Source organism: Fukomys damarensis, unplaced genomic scaffold (assembly GCF_012274545.1).
Source record: "Fukomys damarensis isolate Sample0158 unplaced genomic scaffold, DMR_v1.0_HiC HiC_scaffold_13, whole genome shotgun sequence".
Classification (NCBI taxonomy): domain Eukaryota; kingdom Metazoa; phylum Chordata; class Mammalia; order Rodentia; family Bathyergidae; genus Fukomys; species Fukomys damarensis.
In genome coordinates, this window is record NW_022900925.1 from 22,633,028 (window position 1) to 22,650,349 (window position 17,322).

Here is a 17,322-nt window from a genome sequence, read left to right on the forward strand (position 1 = left end):
TCCCTCTCCGTCGCGGCAGCCACACCATAGAGGAGCGAGGCGCGCGGAGGGGTAGAGTGCAGCTTCCTCGCGCGCCCCCTGGCGGTACCCATCCTCGGGAGGCGGGGCCGGGTTGGAGCCCGGGGAGGTGTGGCTCCCTCCCTGGGCATCAGCCTGTCCTGGTTGCCTTGGCTACAGAACTCTGTCTGAAGAGCAGAGTCCAGGTTTCTGAGTCCTCGATGGGCCATGTCCGGGTACTGGGAGTACCTTGAGCTAGTCCCTGAACATCTCTGAGCTTGTTTGATAGTAAATGTTTGGAAATTGCCTCACTTTGGTATCTCGCTGCTTCTCCAGGGAAATACTATCTCCAGATGGCTCCAGGTTCACAGCTGAAGAAATCCAGGCTGTGCGGTTCCCGAGCTAATTCCAGGTTCCACAACTAGGAGGTCATATATCAGCCAACTCTGAGAAACATCAAAACCCAAGCTTGCGCATTGCTGCGCTGGGACCTCTAGCATTTCCCAGTCTGACCCACAACAATGAGGCGATAGCTAGGAAAGGCTGTGGTAGAATGACAACTACTCCACCTTGGTCATTCATCAGCTGTGTGCCTTCCTGTAAAGTGCCTAACCTTTCTGAACTCTTTTCCTTGTCCTGGAAATGATGAGCTAAGGTACCAAGTGCTTAGTAAACACTAGGGTGGCATAAGGGACCATCAGCCAGCGTGGGCTAAGAAAATTTCCTAATCTTTTCTTCTGACTCGTCTCTAGTGACACAATTTTCTTAGGCTTTAGTTTCCTATTGAGTCTGCCTACAGTTTTTCTGGGCCATTTGTATTTTTATTTATTTTGCAATGCTAGGGATCAAACCCAGGGCCTTACACATGCTAGGTAAGTGCTCTACCATTGAGCTATATCCTCAGCCTCAGTATTTTGAAATATGGAATACTGTGAGGGAAATTCCAATAAAATATGTATACAACTGGCCCCAGTGGCTCTCGCCTATCATTCCAGCTACTCAGGAGGTTGACCCAGGAGGAGCACAAGTTCGACTTTCTTACTTTACTACAAGTATCTTTATCATTTCCAATCCTCAAAACAACTCAGCAAACTACATAGCATTGTTCCCACGTTATCGATGAAGATCTACATATTAAGTAATTTGCGCAAATCTACACAGATAGAAAAAGGCAGAGCTGGAATGATGTCACTTCTTTGTACCACCTGGAATGTGTGGGAAGATGGTCCTCCTATTCCTGAATTAAATATGCCCACTTTTTCCTATTTATCTTTTGTAACTTGCCTTGATGTAATATCTCTTCTCTGCTTCTTCGGGGCTGTTTCTTTATTCCCTCCCCTCCAAAAGCATTTATTACCTTCTCTCTTCCCTGTCTGGTTCCTTTTCTATCTTCAGTACTGGAAACCACACCCAGAGTGTCACGCATGCAACCCAAGCTCTCTACCACTGAGCTATGTCCCCAGCCGTACTATTTATTTATTCATTTTTGCAGTAGTGGGGTTTGAACACAAGGCTTCGAACATGCTAGACAAGCTCTCTACTACTGAGCTGCTGCATCGTCAACCATTTTTTTTTTTTTTTTTTAATGTGAGACAGGGTCTCACAAAGTTGCCCAGTCTGGTCTCGAACTTTCAATCCTCCTGCTTCAGTCCGAGTAGCTGAGATTACAGACACATACCACTACACACACACACACACACACACACACACACACACACACACACACACACAAATGTGCACACACCTTGAGATGCTGGGGTTGAACCTGGAACTTCCCATTGGTTCCTTCTCTCTCTCTCTCTCTGAACTCAAGACCCGTAATTGCAAGGCAGGCACAGCATCACTGGGCTAAATCCCTGGCCCTGGTTCTTTTTCTCTCGAAATGCCAACAATTGTCCATCTTCTTTTATTTCTGAAATGAACTACTGAGCTGTGATTGAGGCACAGCAGTCTCTCCTTCTGTAGATATGAATGATAGCCACGGAAATGTAACAGGTCCAGAACAAGAATGAGACCCAGCGATGTCTTAAACTTAGCTACAAATTGAGTGCACAATTCTGAAAGGGAATGCACTTAATGCACTTGGACCCAATAACTTGGGTCTGAACTCATGACATCTCTGGAAATCTGTCTTGGGGCTCCCTGGTCCACGTTATGACTAAATCAGTGGAAGGCTGCTACCTAATGTGCATGTCACAGAAGCCAGGAGGCTCAGAGGCGCATGTGCCCCACGCCTCCCTGCTGTACCTTAGGCACTGTTGTCGTCACTATTTTTCTTTCTTTCTTTTTTTTTTTTAAACAAATCTAGATCTTTAATTTGTTGTCACTTTTTAAAAATAATTCCTTTGGTTTCTTTATACAGGGTCTCACTATGAGTTTTCGTTTTTGAGAGGGGTCTCACTATGTAGTGAGACTGACCTGGAACTCACTATGTAGCCCAGGCTGGTCTCAAACTCACAGCAATCCTCCTGCCTCAGCCTCCTGAGTGCTGGGATTACAGGCCTGCACCACCAGGCCCGGTGGTCATCACTATTTTTCATCTTTACCGTGCCCTTCCACAGAGATGCTCAATAATGTACACACTGTGTAAGTAATCTGAAATCCTTTTCCTCAAGCAATAGTATTTAGTAGTAATAAAACACTAATTTGTCTACCAAGTGACATATTTATAGGAACTGTTTACATGGACATGTTTTTATTGTTTCTACTCATTTGCTAAGTACTTTCCAGTACATATTTATGAAGCACATGCTTTTACCCCAATAACAGTGAAAAAAATCAAACATTTATTTTATTAGTACCAGCAGGGCTTGTAAGTCCTAGTGCCCTGATTTTTGCTACTTCTGGTGAAAGCCAGAATTAATGGTGACTGAGCACCTACTATGTGTCAGATTCTGAAAATCACTTTAAATAAATTATCTATTTAATTCCCCTGAGACATCTCACCAATAAAGAAAATGTAATTCCCCTGCAACATAGATTTTACCAGGGAGACAGAGACATTATCTTATCCAAAGCAGTCAGCCAAAAGCCGGGCATGGTGGTGCACGCCTGTAATCCCAGCACTCGGGAGGCTGAGGCAGGAGGATCGCTGCGAGTTCATGACCAGCCTGGGCTACATAGTGAGTTCCAGGTCAGTCTCAACTACATAGTGAGACCCTGTCTCAAAAAAACAAACAAACAAAAAAGCCAAAAAGCCCTCAGCAGGACTTTGAACCCATTATCTCTTCTTGATTCTAAAATCCCAAATCATTATTCCATTTCACCAGCTCCCCTAATGTCTCAGGATTGAATACACTGTGAAAAATACATTTTGTTCCTTTCTCAGAGAGGCTGCATGGTTACCCCAGAATGGGACACACAGAGATAAAGAAACACAGGATGCTAATGCTAATTTATCTATGAATAAGTTATATATTCACTCCAAGGAAATGACTCCCTAAGAAATCAGTGGTAAGGGATCTTCAAAAAAAACAAGGGCCAGAACAACAACTTGACCCATTTCTGAAGTCAAGAATGGCTACAGTTTGTGAGCACGGTGCAAAATGTGGGACTCTTGGTCCAAAATGCATAGTTTTAAGATGACAATATCATAGCATTAAACTAAATACAGGACACTTCTAAGCAAAGGGCCTTGTGTGACTACATTGGTCATACGACCATGAAGCTGGCCCTAGCTTATCAGAAGGCTCTCACTAGTGTCCCCCAGGCATCAGAAGCCTCTCACCATTATGAGATGGAGTACTTACTGCATGCCTGGAAAGGCTTTTGGAACCTTTCATAAGTTCTGTGACCCCAAAACAAGTTTATGAAGCACATGTTATTTTCCTGTTTCACAGTGGATGAAACTCAGGCTTAAAGAGGTAATCGTTTAACATCTAAAGTAAGTAAATATTAACAAAAACCAAATTAATAGAGGTATTTACAATGCTGCTCCTGGCTGGGTATGATAATGTACACCTGTAATCCTGGCTACTCAGGAGGCTGAGCCAGAAGAATCATAAGTTCAAGGCCAGCCTGGGCAACTTAGTGAGAGCCTGTCTGTAAATTAAAAAATAAAAAGCTGGGATGTGGGTCAGTGGCAGAGCATTTCCAGGTTCAACCTCCAGTACTGACAAAAGAAAATCCTGTTTCTTGAGTTTGTACCCTTTTTAGCATAAGTCTATGTCTCCTGGCCAAACACATAAACTGAGCTACAATGCCTAGAAATTAGGGAGAGGCCAGAGAATAGGGCTGGGAGCTGCTCAAGGAGTCTATGTGCTTCAGAAGAAGCTGAAGCACAGTTGTGCAGCTTGGGCTTGTGGAGCTGCTATGGACTCAGAGGGAGAACTCTGCTTGGCAAACACAATGGCCAATTCCCAAAACCCCTCCAAGGTTGACTGGATTTCTGACTTTCAGGAAGTCTTTACTTTGATAAAAGGAAACTGCACAGAACCTAAGGTATCTAACGCAATGAAATACTGAAAGCAGCCTACTGATAGCAGGAACAAGACCAAGATGCTGGCTACTGTTGCTTCTCCTCAATACAGTCCTGAAGTTAGTGCAATCAATGCAACTGGACAAGAGAAAAGGAGGAAAGGCAATCAGGAGAACTTTACTTTCTCTTCTCTCTTTCTTCTTTTGGTACTGGGATCGTACTTGGGTCCTTACGCTTGTGAGGCAGGCGGCAGAACCACTGAGCCAAATCCCCAGCCCTTTCTTCTCTTCTCTTTTCTTTATTCGTGGTGCTGATGCTAGGCATGCTACACCACAGTTGAGGCATTTAAAAAAGGCAGGATGGGCCCGGGATTTAGCTCAGTGGTTCTGGTGCTTGCCTGGCAAGCGCAAGGTCCCGAGTTCGATTCCCAGCACAAAAAATAAATAAATAAAATAAATAAAAAAGGCAGGATGTCAGAGTGGGCACGCACCAGACACAGTAGAGGTAAACAGGGAGACACATCAGCCAAGGGAGCAAAAGGCTCGTGGGCAGGAGAGTCCACCTAGGGTACTGCACAGAGCACCAACTACACAGGGTGTGAATGCTGAAGACTGATTTCTCTGGGGGTCTTCTGTGAAAACAAGTACCGGGGTTTGGTGACAAATGCAACACCATCTAAGTATACCTCTGACTCCTCTTTGCTCCACCAAGACAGTAACTATACAATAGCCCATTGAACCAAGAAAAATCTCCCTTTACAAAAATGTGGTCCCAGGCCGGGGATTTAGCTCAGTGGTTGCACTTGCCTCGCAAGCACACGGTCCTGAGTTCGATTCCCAGTACCAAAAACAAAACGAAAAATGTGGTCCTGGGCTGGGGATATAGCTGTGGTAGAGTGCTTGCCTAGCATATGTGAAGACCCAGGTTCCATCCCCAGGTGTTTTTTTATTTTGTTTTGTTTTGTTGTTTGAGACAGGGTCTCACTATGTAGCCCAGGCTGGTCTCGAACTCACAGTGATCCTCCTGTCTCAACCTCCCTACTGCTGGGATTACAGGTGTGCACCACCATGCCCAGCTTCCATGCCCAGTGTTGCCAAAACAAAAACCAAAACCCCAAACAAAATACAAAGTGGTAATAACCATCTTACTTACTTTTGTTCTTGCTGAGACAAAATACCCAACACCTAAAGTTAAAGGGAGGAAGGCTTATTTAGCTCACAGTTTGTTGAGGTTTTGATCCATAATCAGCTGGCTCTAAGGCAGGGTTGCAGATATGAGAGGGGCACCTCAGAGGAGAAACAGTTCATGGCACCCACATCATAGCAAAAGCAACAAGAGACCTTAACCGCATCTTTCTGCCCCTTTTATCTTATTCGGACTACTCGGGGCAGGTAGCACTTATGTCCTAATCCCAGTGCCCTCAGCCCCAGCCCCACCATGAATCAATCACACACTCTAGATTCAGCCACCTCTGAAAAAGCATGAGGCTTTGGGGGGACATCTTTTATTTTCTGTTCTCTAGTGTCATCCTCCCATCCCAGCCAGCCAGGCTTATGACTCTCAGACGGATGGCCACAGTGCTGGTAACAGATAGGGGGTTATTTTATACACTAAGGCACAAGGCAGTGGTACAGCTGGCAGGAAGAAAGATGTAATTATATTGCATCTCAGAGCTACCAGCAATGAATTTATGCATAAAAGACTAGATTTGCCATGTATTATTTACGCCGGCATCAATTTTCCCAGCTGGCTCTATTTATTGTGCAAAATCTCCTCTGTCTGTTTATGGGCAAGGCCATGGTTTGGCACCTCTGGTTATTCTATACTGCGGAAGGGCCCTACAGGGCATCGAGCATATTAAACAAGTGGCTGGATTCACTAGAAATGGGTCATATCCTTCCTTCCTGATAAATTATATCCCTGGGACAGCTTCCAGCCTGCATTCTCACCTAGTCGCCGTGAGGACGCATGCAGGTGTGTGAAACCAAACCGAAAAGAAGAAAGGAATATCATTCTGTGGGGAAGCTCACTAGGGGATCGGAAAAACAACCTTCTGGGGGAGAAATCAGGTGGCTCTGGGGCTCCAGGAATTTTCTTTTTATATCCCATTAAGAGTAGAACATGATGAAGAGTTTTACATTCATTTGAGGTTTTCCACTCAGTAACTCAGAAATAGAGGTGAGGGAAAGCGAGTCTCCAAAACAAAAACAGGCAGAGGGGAGGCGGGGAAGGAGGGAGGAAGGGAGGGGGAGGAAGTGGGGGGCAAAGGCAGGCTAGTGTGGCTTCCCAGATTTAAACCCTGTGCTAGGATTGAGCACAGGCTCTGATGGTGACACCTGGGGCCATCCATCTGTCACTAGTGTGGTGTTTTTACTTTATTTTATTTATTTATTTTTGGTACCGGGGATCAAACTCAGGCCCTTGTGCTTGCAAGTCAGGCAGCAGAACCACTAAGCCAAAGCCCCGGCCCTAGTGTGGTGTTTTTAGAAATGCCCTAGCCAGGGAGGATTCAGCTTCACCTGGAAACACAGATGGTAGGTGTGAAGGAAGGGACTTAGCACCAGCTTGGGCTTCTGGGCATCCTCTGTTCTGTGGCTCAGTGTGCTTCCACAGTGAGGGGACCTCTGGGCACCTGTGAACTCCTGCAGTCCAGGGACTAGGTGGCAGCGAACAGCAGTCCATTGCTCCACGCATCCCTCATTCCTGATCAACAGCACCAGTCACGTCTGCTCTCCCTGTAACACTGGGCTCTGCTCTGAAGTCCCCCAGGTGCTAATGTCCATGACCTCCTGGAGCCCTGTTGGCTGGAAGAAGAGACAGGAGGGAGAGGTACATCGATGGAAGCAACCCAAGTAGGTGCTCTTGAGTTTCAGGGCTTCAGCATCAAAGAATTGCTCTTTTGTTTGTTTGTCTTTTGAGACAGGGTCTCACCATGCAGTTCAGGCTGGCCTTGAACTCACTATGTAGCCCAGGCTGGCCTCAAACTCTCAGTGATCGTCCTGCCTCAACTTCCCAAGTGGTGGGATTACAGGCGTGCACCACTATAATGGAATTCCCTAGACACCTGGGGCATAGAATCTACCCTCCCAGGCCCAAGGTCCCTGGTGCCTCTCTGGGGCTGCTCACCTGACGGGGTGACTTGGTCAGACACGCCATGCGCAGGCTTCTGCCTGATGCTCCTGTTCCGTCAATGCTGTCCAGGAGAACCCGGGTGCTGGGCACAAAGCTCCAAGAGCGTCCCAGTGCAGGTTTGAGCCTTCCACTGTCCCTGTCTCGGGTCATGTGGTTGGTCACCTGCAGAAAGGCTTACAGATGCATCATGCTAGTACAGAGGATGTCTGTTCCTACGGCTCCACCTTACACATGGGGAAACGGAAGCGTAGTGTGGAGAAATGATGCCCCCAAAGCTCTATAACTTAGCAGCAGGCCTGACACCAGATCCTGGGGATCCTGACCTGTTCCCAGCTCTTACCACTAAATCTCAATGCCTCAGACCCCAAAGAGAAGACCACGGGGTGCTTGTCTGGGAAAAAGTGGTTCTATTTGCAGTTTCCTAAAGCTAGTGGTGGGCTTGCACCTGTTATACACCCAGCCCAACAGAATGCATCCAGGGACCGCGTGTGTCCAGGCCTCTGCATCTGGGGGTGCGCCTGCATGTGGAGTGAGAGGAGTTTCGGAAGAAGAGTCCTCATCTGGAGGTTGGCGCCCCCTGCCAGGGCTGGCCATGGAGGATGCAACTTTCAGGAGCCCCTCAAGAGCAGAACTGTGGCTGAAACGAATCCTCGCCATCGCTGCCAGCACCCAGCACTCAGCAGGTGCCCACAAATATCCCAAAGCCAGGAGAGGAAGGCAGGCCCTGGGACCTTGTGTTCAAACAAAAGAACAGGAAAACAGATTCCTTTACACAGCCAGTGGGTTACAACTTGCATAACCTTCTTCAGATAGCAGCCATATGACATCTAGACATTTAAAAGTACATGCAGCTAGCTGGAGGTGACAGCATGCACCTGTGGTCCCAGCTACTCAGGAAGCTGAGGCAGGAGCATGAGTTGAACTTTGGAGTTCAAAGCCAGTGTGGGACGCATAGTCAGATGTCCAACTCATAAAACAAAAACACATGTATCCCTGAGTCAGTAATTACATACTTAGGAAGAAGTAATATGATCGCTTCTTGGCCTTTTAGCTAAGATCAAGTGTAGGAAGAAGTAATACGAGCTATGTGGAGATTTAGGTATAAGGATGGTTGCTGTAGCTTTTGTTGTTTTTTTGTTTTGTTTTGTTTTGTTTTTTGAGACAGGGTCTCACTATGTAGTTGAGACTGACCTGCAACTCACTATGTAGCCCAGACTAGTCTCGAACTCACAGCGATCCTCCTGCCTCAGCCTCCTGAGTGCTGGGATTACAGGTGTGTGCCACCACGCCCAGCAGGTTGCTGTAGTTTTATTTATTTTTTATTTTTTATTTTTTTGGTACCAGGGACCAAACTCAGGTCCTTGCATTTGCGAGGCAGGCAGCGGAACCACTGAGCTAAATCCCCAGCCCTGTAGTTTTATTTGTAAAGGTCCAATGAACTGGTTAGATCATTATGGCATAGCAAGTGAGGGAAGCAAATTGTGGCCCACAGGCTAAATCTGGCTCAAAAATTGTTTTGGTAAACCCAAGTTTTGTTTTGTTTTGTTTTTGAGACAGGATCTCATTATGCAGTTCAGGCTGGCCTTGAACTCACTGTATAGCAGAGGTTGACCTCGAACTGACAGCTAGCCTCTTGGCTCAGCCTCTCAAAAGTTTTGTTTGTTTTGTTTTGTTTTTATTTTTCTTGGGGCTGGGGATTAAGCCCACAGAGTGCTGAGTTACATCCCCAGCCCTTTTCACTTTATTATGAGAAAATGCCTTGCTATGTAGGAGGAATTTGTATTCCTCCTGTCTCAGCCACCCAAGTATCTGGAATTACAGGTATGTACCACCACACCTGGACATAAATCAAATTTTATTGCAACATGGCTTGGTCATTTGTTTATGTTCATCCATGGCTGGTTCTGTAACATTCTGACAGAGTGAGTAGTTGTGACACAAACTACGTGGCTGTAAATCCTCTGATATTTACTACCTGGCCTTCTATAAAATAGTTTGCTTGGGCCAAAATTTAGCTCAGTGGTTCGCAAGTGCAAGATCCCAAGTTCGATCCCCAGTACCAAAAAAAAAAAAAGTTCACTGATTTCTGGGACACAAGCACTAAACAATATAATATGTGGCTATTACAGCCACTGTGGAAAACAGCAGGGCAGTTCCTGAGGAAATTAAAGATTGAAATACCATTTTATCTAACAATTCCATATGTGGGTATGGACCCAAAAGGTGTGAAAGTAGAGATAAGAGAGGTATCTGTCTGCACACCCACGTATGTAGCCGAATTAGTCATGACAGCCTAAAGGTAGAAGCAACGTCAGTGCCCATCAGCGGCTGAACGGCTAAGCCGACACGGCAAACACGTACAACAGAATCATTACTCAGCCTCATTAAGGGGAACTTTGACAAATGCTACAACACAGATGAACCTGGAGGACAGTATGCTAAGCAAAAGAAGCCAGTCACAACCGGCAAATGCCATTTGATTCCACTTACCTGAGGTACCTAGCAGAGTCAAAAGCATAGAGACAGAAAGTAGAGTGGTGGTTGTCAGAAGCTTGGAGTAGGGAGAAGTAATTATTATTATTATTATTAGGCACTGGGGATTGAACTCAGGACCTTGCGTTTGCAAGGCAGGTGTGGTGTCACTGAACTAAATCCCCAGTCCCAGGGAGATATTTTTGATGGGCACAGAGTTCAGTTTTACAAGATGAAAAGTTTATAGACAGTCTGGCGTGGTGGTGGACACCTGTAATCCCAGTACTCAGGAGGAGGAAGCAGGAGGATTGCCCCAAGTTTAAGTCTAGCCCGTGCCACATAGTGAGCTCAAGGCCAGCCTGAACTGCATAGCAAGACCCTGTCTCAAAACAAAGTGATAGAGATGGACAGTATTTAATAACACTGTATGTGTGCATTTATATGAACATACATGTTATTGCCATACTCTTGACTGAACCCAGGGCTTTCACAGAGCTACACCCCAGTCCTTTTTAAAGTCTTAAGTTTTTATTTTTTTTGGTACTGGGAATTGAACTCAGGACCTTGAGCTTGTGGGGCAGGCGTGGTGCCACTGAGCTAAATTCCCGGCCCAGTCCTTTTTTATTTTGAGTCAGGGTCTTGCTAAGCTGTCAGGGTTGGGCTCGAATTTACAATCCTCTTGCCTCTGACTGCCTCACAACTCACTGGGATGACAAGTATGCAATACCATGCTCAGACATTGTATGTGTTTAATACCACTAAACTGTAAGCTTCAAAATGTTTAATACAATAAATTCTATGTATATTTCACCATAATAAAAAAAACTGGAAGAAATATGTTGCTCCTAAAGGATCAAAAGTTGGAGGCTGGCTTGGGGAATGCAGCAAGACAGTCTCAAAACACACAAATAATATGTGGCTGCTAAAAATGACAATAATAGAATCTCTGTAAGAACACGGGAGATGGACTGAGATGTTAAATTAATTTTTGTCTTATGAAGTTAGAAAGTTGATTCAAAGTATTAGTACATATTCAGAGAAAAAAGATTTTATGGAGATAAAACATTAACATGGTTTTGTGAATGTGGAGATTGATTCCAAGTCTGAATCTTATATAACTTTTTTTTCAGAGAAAAAAGATTTTATGGAGATAAAACATTAACATGGTTTTGTGAATGTGGAGATTGATTCCAAGTCTGAATCTTATATTTCTCTTTTTTTTTTTTTAAACTCTTGCTATGAGAATTACCCAGGCTTTTAAATAACTGCTTCATGGGCTGGCAGTGTAGCACATTGGTAATATGCTTGTCTAGCATGTAAGAGGCCCTGGGTTCAATCCTCAGTGTGACAAAAACATAACATAATAAAAACCGCTTCACAAGCAGGAGAGGTTAAACACAAAACGATCCATTTCTATGAAGCTCTGGAAAAGGCAAAACTATTGAAAACACATGAGTGGTTGTCTGGGACCAGGAGATCTTCTGGTATATAACAAGACTGGACACAACTATACCCAACAGTTACCTTCAAATAAGGAGAAAGCTATTTTATGTAAATTATACCTCAATAACTCTGACTTATAAAGGAAATAAAACAAAAGAGGAAGGAGAAGGAAGAAGGAAGAGAGAAGAGAGAAGCAGCAGCAGCAGCAACAGCTAGGTGTGGTGGTGCAAGCCTGTGATCCCAGCCCTCTGAAAGGCTGAGGCAGGAACATTCCGAGATCAAGACCAGCATGAGCAAATAAGGGGCTGGGGATGTAACTTAGTGTGAAGGTCCTGGTTCAATCCCAGTCCTGAGAGGGAGGAAAAAAAAAAGAGAGGGAGAGAGAGAGAGAGAAAAAAGAAAGAAGGAAGGAAAGAAAGACAAACAAAAAGGTCCCTGGTTTCCGGGGCTGCTTGTGATCCAATCCCCACGCAGTGGGGCTCCAGCTGACCCAGAGAAGCCAGGCTTCTCCGAGATCCAGAGCTGCCCCTTAAAGGGGACAAAGAGCTAGCTACAGGCAAACCAAGCCCACTTCCTTACCACCACTGCGACGCTGAGGTCCCGGGCCAGGGTCTTCAGCTCTCGGGCCAGCTGCATCATCAAAGCCAAGCCTGGGGGAGGAGCAGCAGATGGGGAGGGCAGAGAGGACTGGGACTGGGCTGGCGGGAGTCTAGACTCCTGCCTGAGCTGGCGATCAGTCCGTCCCCTGCCCACAGGCTTGGCCACACCACTCACCTTCCCTCTGCTGCCCTCCCAGAAGCGGGGAGACCACCGCAGCAATGGAGTCCACAACCACCACCTTCACGGTCCCTGAAGAGCCGGTCACCTGGAGGGGTGGGGAGCAGGTACCATGGACCCAGGGCCTCTGGGGCACACCCACTGCCGGCAAGCTCGCTCCTGTCAGAAGCTGCTCAGAAACAGTCTCCCCATTGCAGAGACAGCCGTGCAGGCACCATGGAATTGCAGCGCCCCCCGCCCCCATCTGTACGTGTAACACACACTGAAGACTCGGGTGGATGGAGAGCCTGTGACTCACGGTGTAAACACGGCCATCTCTAGGTTCTCCCGTCCGGCCTCCCACCATCCCATTAGACCCAGCTCCTTTTCTGACTCTCTTGCTCCCTCTCACTCCCTTTCCTGCTCACTTCCATCCCAAATTCCTAACTTCCTTTGCTGAAGAGGTTAGCTCTGTCTTTACTGTCTCCTAGCTCATGCAGGCAGCCCTCCTCGCCATAGCTAAAGTGGATCCTAACAAAAACAGTTCTTTGTCTGTACACACGTTAGCATCCTCCTCATTTCTCTGCTGTGTATTCCTGGCTGGCCTCAAGCTTATGGCAATCCTCCTGCCTCAGCCTCCAGAGTGCTGGGATTAAGGCATGTGCCACCACATCTGGCTTCCCCTGCTTCTTCCTTTTTCCCTTATTCCTTGTATCCTGTTTCTTTTTCTTTTCTTTCTTTTTTTGGTACCAGGAATAGAACTTGAGACCTTGCACTTGTGAGGCAGGCAGCAGAACCTCTGATCTAAATCCCTGGCCCTCCTGACTCTGTTTCTACAAACATGTTTCTACTAGCCACTGGCTATGTCTTAGCTATTCAGCATTATCTGCTTTTTTTACATGTCTCCCTCATCTTCCAACTATCCTTGGCAAGTTACCAGCTGGTCTACAAGAGAATGGCAGAAAAGGGAGAAGCTACAGCTAAAACTGGTTTAGACCTCCTCATGCCCCTGTCTAGCTAAATGGGACAGCAAGACTTTTGCTGCTCTGATTATGTTGCTGGCAGGTCATCTGTGGGGCCATCAACTTTGGGAATTCAAGCCATTTAGAATCGCTTCCCTTCAAGCAGTTGAGACCTGTGTCCTGCTGCTGACCATTAAGATGTCAAAAGTTGCTGGGCCTGCTGGTGCTCACCTGTAATCCCAGCATTAGGGAGGCAGAGGCAAGAGGATCTTGAGTTCAAAGCAAAATGGAACAAAATAAAAAAAAAAAAAAGAGCTGGGGACATAGCTCAGTGCAAAGGCCCCAGTTCAATCCAAGTACTACATACACATGAAACTTGGGCTACTGTTTGCACTTACTGTCCCTATTGTCTTGAAGAAGTGAGTGGCCACACGGTGAACACCCAGTGGAAAGGGTCACATGGCAGGAACAGAGGGCAGCCTCTGGGAGCCAAAAGTGACCTCTGGCCAATGCCGAAAAGAAACTGAAGTTGCTGGAAAATGTGTGCAAACTTGCAAACAGATTCTTCCCAGCTGAGCCTCCAGTTGAGAACACAGCCCAGCTGATGACCAGATTATAGTCCACGAGACCCTGCAACAGGACCCAGCTAAGCACACCCAGATTCTCGGCCATGGAGACTAGGGCACAATAAATATGGTTTTTAAATTTTGAGACAGGGTTTGCTATGCAGTTCAGACTGGCCTTCAACTTGCTAAGTTGCTCAGACTGGCCTCACCCTTGGGATCCTCCTGCCTCAACCTCCCAAGTAGCTAGGATTATAGGCATGCTCCATCATGCCTGGCTGAGAGAGATGCAGGGTTTGGTGTGTTTTGTTTTGTTTTGTTTCAGTACTGGGGATTGAACCCAGGGCTTTCACATTGAGCTACATCCCCAGCTGATTTTTTTTATTTGGACACAGGGTCTCACTAAGTTGCTAAACTTCCCAGGCTGGGTTTGAACTTACAATCCTCCTGCCTCACCCTCCTAGAGTGCTAGCCATCATGCCTGGTTGAGATGTAGGCTCTAAGTTTAGAGCTTGTCCTACAAAGTGGTGCCTTTGGCTACACACTTAACTTCTCTGGCCCTCTTTTATGTGTAAAAACGAGAGGGCTGGTGTGACTTCATGTCTCCACACACTGGTGGGTCCTAACCAGCTATGTCTCCTGCAGCAAGTACTAGTTCAACTAGGCTACATTCTAAAGTTTGTAAAACTCATTTACTTCACATACAACCCTGTGTATGCCTGTGGGAACAAGTCTCTGTAGGGACAGGGAAAAGGTTTGAGATGAACGAACCCATTCTGTCTCTAAGGTGCCTTCCCAATGTAACAGTCTATAAATCAGTGCATCAAATCCCATCTAAGTATCGCCATTCAAAATATCCATCCCATCCTTGGCTAACATGACTCTGAATACGTTTGGGTCCTGGGCAGAATCTCCTGACTTCAGAGAAGGTGGGCCCAGCCCCCGAGCCAAGATACACATCTAACTCAATTTTGGATAAGTAGGGCTGGGGGTGGAGCTCATTGGTGGAGCACCTGCCTAGCACAGGAGGCCTTCAATCCCTGTACTGCAAACAAACACCTCCCCAAAACCAAAAACCAAAACTGACCAATCAGATGGAAGAGGTAGCCCGGCACAGTGGCACATAATATAATCCACTGCCAGCAATCTGAGAGGCTGAGGCAGGAGGATTCCGAGTTCAAGGCCAGCCTGGGAAATTTGGCAAGATCCTCAAAAATAAAGGGTTAGGGCTGTAGCTCAGAGGGAAGGCTCTGGATTGAACCCCCAATAGCATGAAATAAAATTATAAAGGGAAGAGGAGCAAAAAGATCTACCCCTCACTGGCCTGAATAGAGAAGTAGATGTGTGAATACAAGATGCTTGGAGCAATGGTAATCACTCAGTCATCTTCACTCACTGTTTAGCAGGGATGATGAACATGTAAACAGTGAAGCGAAAGGACTAAGCACTACGGAATTCCACCTTGGGAGTTGAAAGCCCAGCTGGAGTCATCAGATCGCACATCTGCGCTCCCAGGTAGACTCGGTGTAGGACACCTGCCCGCACCAGGCGGCACCTGGCAAGCTGGGCGGAGCAGGGAGGGGGCAGAGGAGCAGGCTGACCTGCTGGGCCACAGCGCCTCGGAGGTCCTGCAGCTGGTCTAGCGTCTGGAAGACGTCAAACGCATGTGCGACCTGGATCCTCTGGAGAGCTCCTGCCTGAGGGCGGGAAGACAAGCAGAGGCCTGGAGTAACAAGTTGGGGGAGTAAGTGGCAGAGGGATTAGAAGGGTGAGAAAGCAAAGGGGCACTTAGATTCAAGCACTCGGGTCGAGAAAGGCCAAGTGGGTTCTGTCTGACGGAGCAGAGCTTATGGTGGCAGGTGCCTGCGTGTTCAGCTGTAAAACCCTCAGAACTGAGTGGGAAAGACAAGATATCACTGATCAGTGACGTGTACCGTGAGCAGGAAATGGGCCGGAAACGCAGATGCTGGGTACATGCCTGCACGGTTTGGGGTATGCAGGGAGTTGGGAGGGTTTCCGGGAAGGACAGGGCAGGTGTAGTGTAGATGGCATCCCAGCGGGAGGATGGCATTCCCAGGGGAGGCTTGAGGCACGCAGGAAGCACATCAGGACCACAAGTTCCACAGCAATGGTCCAAACTTCTGCAGTGTAAGGGACAATGAGGTCCTGCGGTGTGAGACTCTCAAAGGAACCCAGCCAAGCCCTTACCTGTTCCTCTTCATCCTGGGTCCTGGCCTGCAGCAGCTGGAGGAGGCGCAAGGCCGTCAGGCCTCCATTGCAGTCAATGTACAGGACGTTCTGCTGCAGGCTGTGGGCCACATGTGCAGCCACACAAAGACACACCTGAGGAGAGATGGGCCAGCAGGAGGACCAGAGCCCGGGGTGGGAGCTCCCCAGCACACTCGGGCTCCAGGGGCACAAACAGGCCAAGGCCAAGTCCACTTCCCGTCACCCACCCGGTCTCTTCTGACCCCTGACCCCAGAGGAGACCGCTGGAAGCTCCCCCAGGGGCCCCAGGACCCGCACCCCTCTTCTCCAGTCCTCCTGGCTGCTGGACTCCTACGTACCTGGGTTTTGCCACTACCTGGGCCCCCTACGATTTCAGTCACTTCTCCAGTATAGAGACCAGCATCCAGCAGTTTATCCAGGCTGATGGCAGAAGGGAAAAGTGAATAACTCAGGTTAGGGGGAAAGAGAGGAGGAGAAAGGCCAGACTTTCCTTCCCAGCACCAGCTCTGTCCAGAGACACCCCACACAGCTTGGTCAGGAGGATCCTGCAGCCACAGACTACAGGCCCCACGATGCAGCCTTATATGGTGAGCAGTACTCAGCACAATCACCCCAATCATTTCAGTTACAGGGACCATGGGCTCCTGCCCATCAGAGGCTCCGGTTCCCACTCCAGCCCTGCAGCTGCTTGGGATAACTGTGCTCTCGTTGCCCATATTTAATAAAGAGTGTCCAGCTCTGCCCTGCTGGGTCCCCTTCCTCCCGCTGAGATCTAGGAAGGCCTGGTGGTTGTGGCCATGTGGGTCTCCCACATTGTGGTCCCAGTCCAGGAGCCCCACCAACACCCAGGAACTGGTTAGAAAGGTGAATTCTCAGCATTCCTCCCCTAGACCTCTGGAATCAAAAATTCTAGGAGCCAGGGATTTAGCTCAGTGGCTCAGTGGCACCGCACCTGCCTCACAAGCACAAGGTCCTGAGTTCAATCCCCGGTACCACAAAAAAGAAAAAAAAATTCTAGGGGCAGAATCCACAGCTGAGTTCAGCAAGAACTCCAGGTGACTCTGATGCACACTTAAGTTTGAGACCCATTAAACCTGTCATCCTCAGGCCTGCCTGCACATTACAGGGGAGGTTGCAGATTCTTTGTTTTTGTCTTTGAGATCGGGTCTTGCTATGGCCCAAACTAACCTCAAACTCAAATGATCCAAACTAGCTTCAAAGGCTCAAATGATCCTTCTGCCTCAGCCTCCTTAGTAGCCAGGACTATAGGCAGGTACGTACCACTACATCTGTCTTCCAAGAGCTTTGTAAAAGTGCCCCCCCACTCTCTCTCTCTCTCTCTCTCTCTCTC

The 17,322-nt window shown here is 47.5% G+C and overlaps 2 protein-coding genes across 3 annotated transcripts in view; both read right to left on the reverse strand.

Annotated features, from left to right (window-relative positions):
* Rffl (ring finger and FYVE like domain containing E3 ubiquitin protein ligase) overlaps positions 1–12,105 on the reverse strand; it is a 79,221-nt gene extending 67,116 nt beyond the window's left edge. Inside the window, exon 1 of the mRNA XM_033762906.1 lies at positions 12,041–12,105. The gene's annotated coding sequence lies outside the window, so the exon portion shown is untranslated. The remainder of the gene's footprint in view (positions 1–12,040) is intronic.
* Positions 5,502–17,322, reverse strand: part of Rad51d (RAD51 paralog D) — an 18,089-nt gene continuing 6,268 nt past the window's right edge. For both annotated transcript variants that reach the window (XM_033762907.1, XM_010641369.2), the window contains 7 exons: positions 16,310–16,391; positions 15,951–16,085; positions 15,344–15,439; positions 12,236–12,326; positions 12,041–12,111; positions 7,541–7,708; positions 5,502–7,218 (listed from right to left, as the gene is read on the reverse strand). In XM_033762907.1, coding sequence (XP_033618798.1) covers positions 7,135–7,218; positions 7,541–7,708; positions 12,041–12,111; positions 12,236–12,326; positions 15,344–15,439; positions 15,951–16,085; positions 16,310–16,391 — 727 coding nt within the window. In that variant the 3' untranslated portion in view covers positions 5,502–7,134. The remainder of the gene's footprint in view (positions 7,219–7,540; positions 7,709–12,040; positions 12,112–12,235; positions 12,327–15,343; positions 15,440–15,950; positions 16,086–16,309; positions 16,392–17,322) is intronic.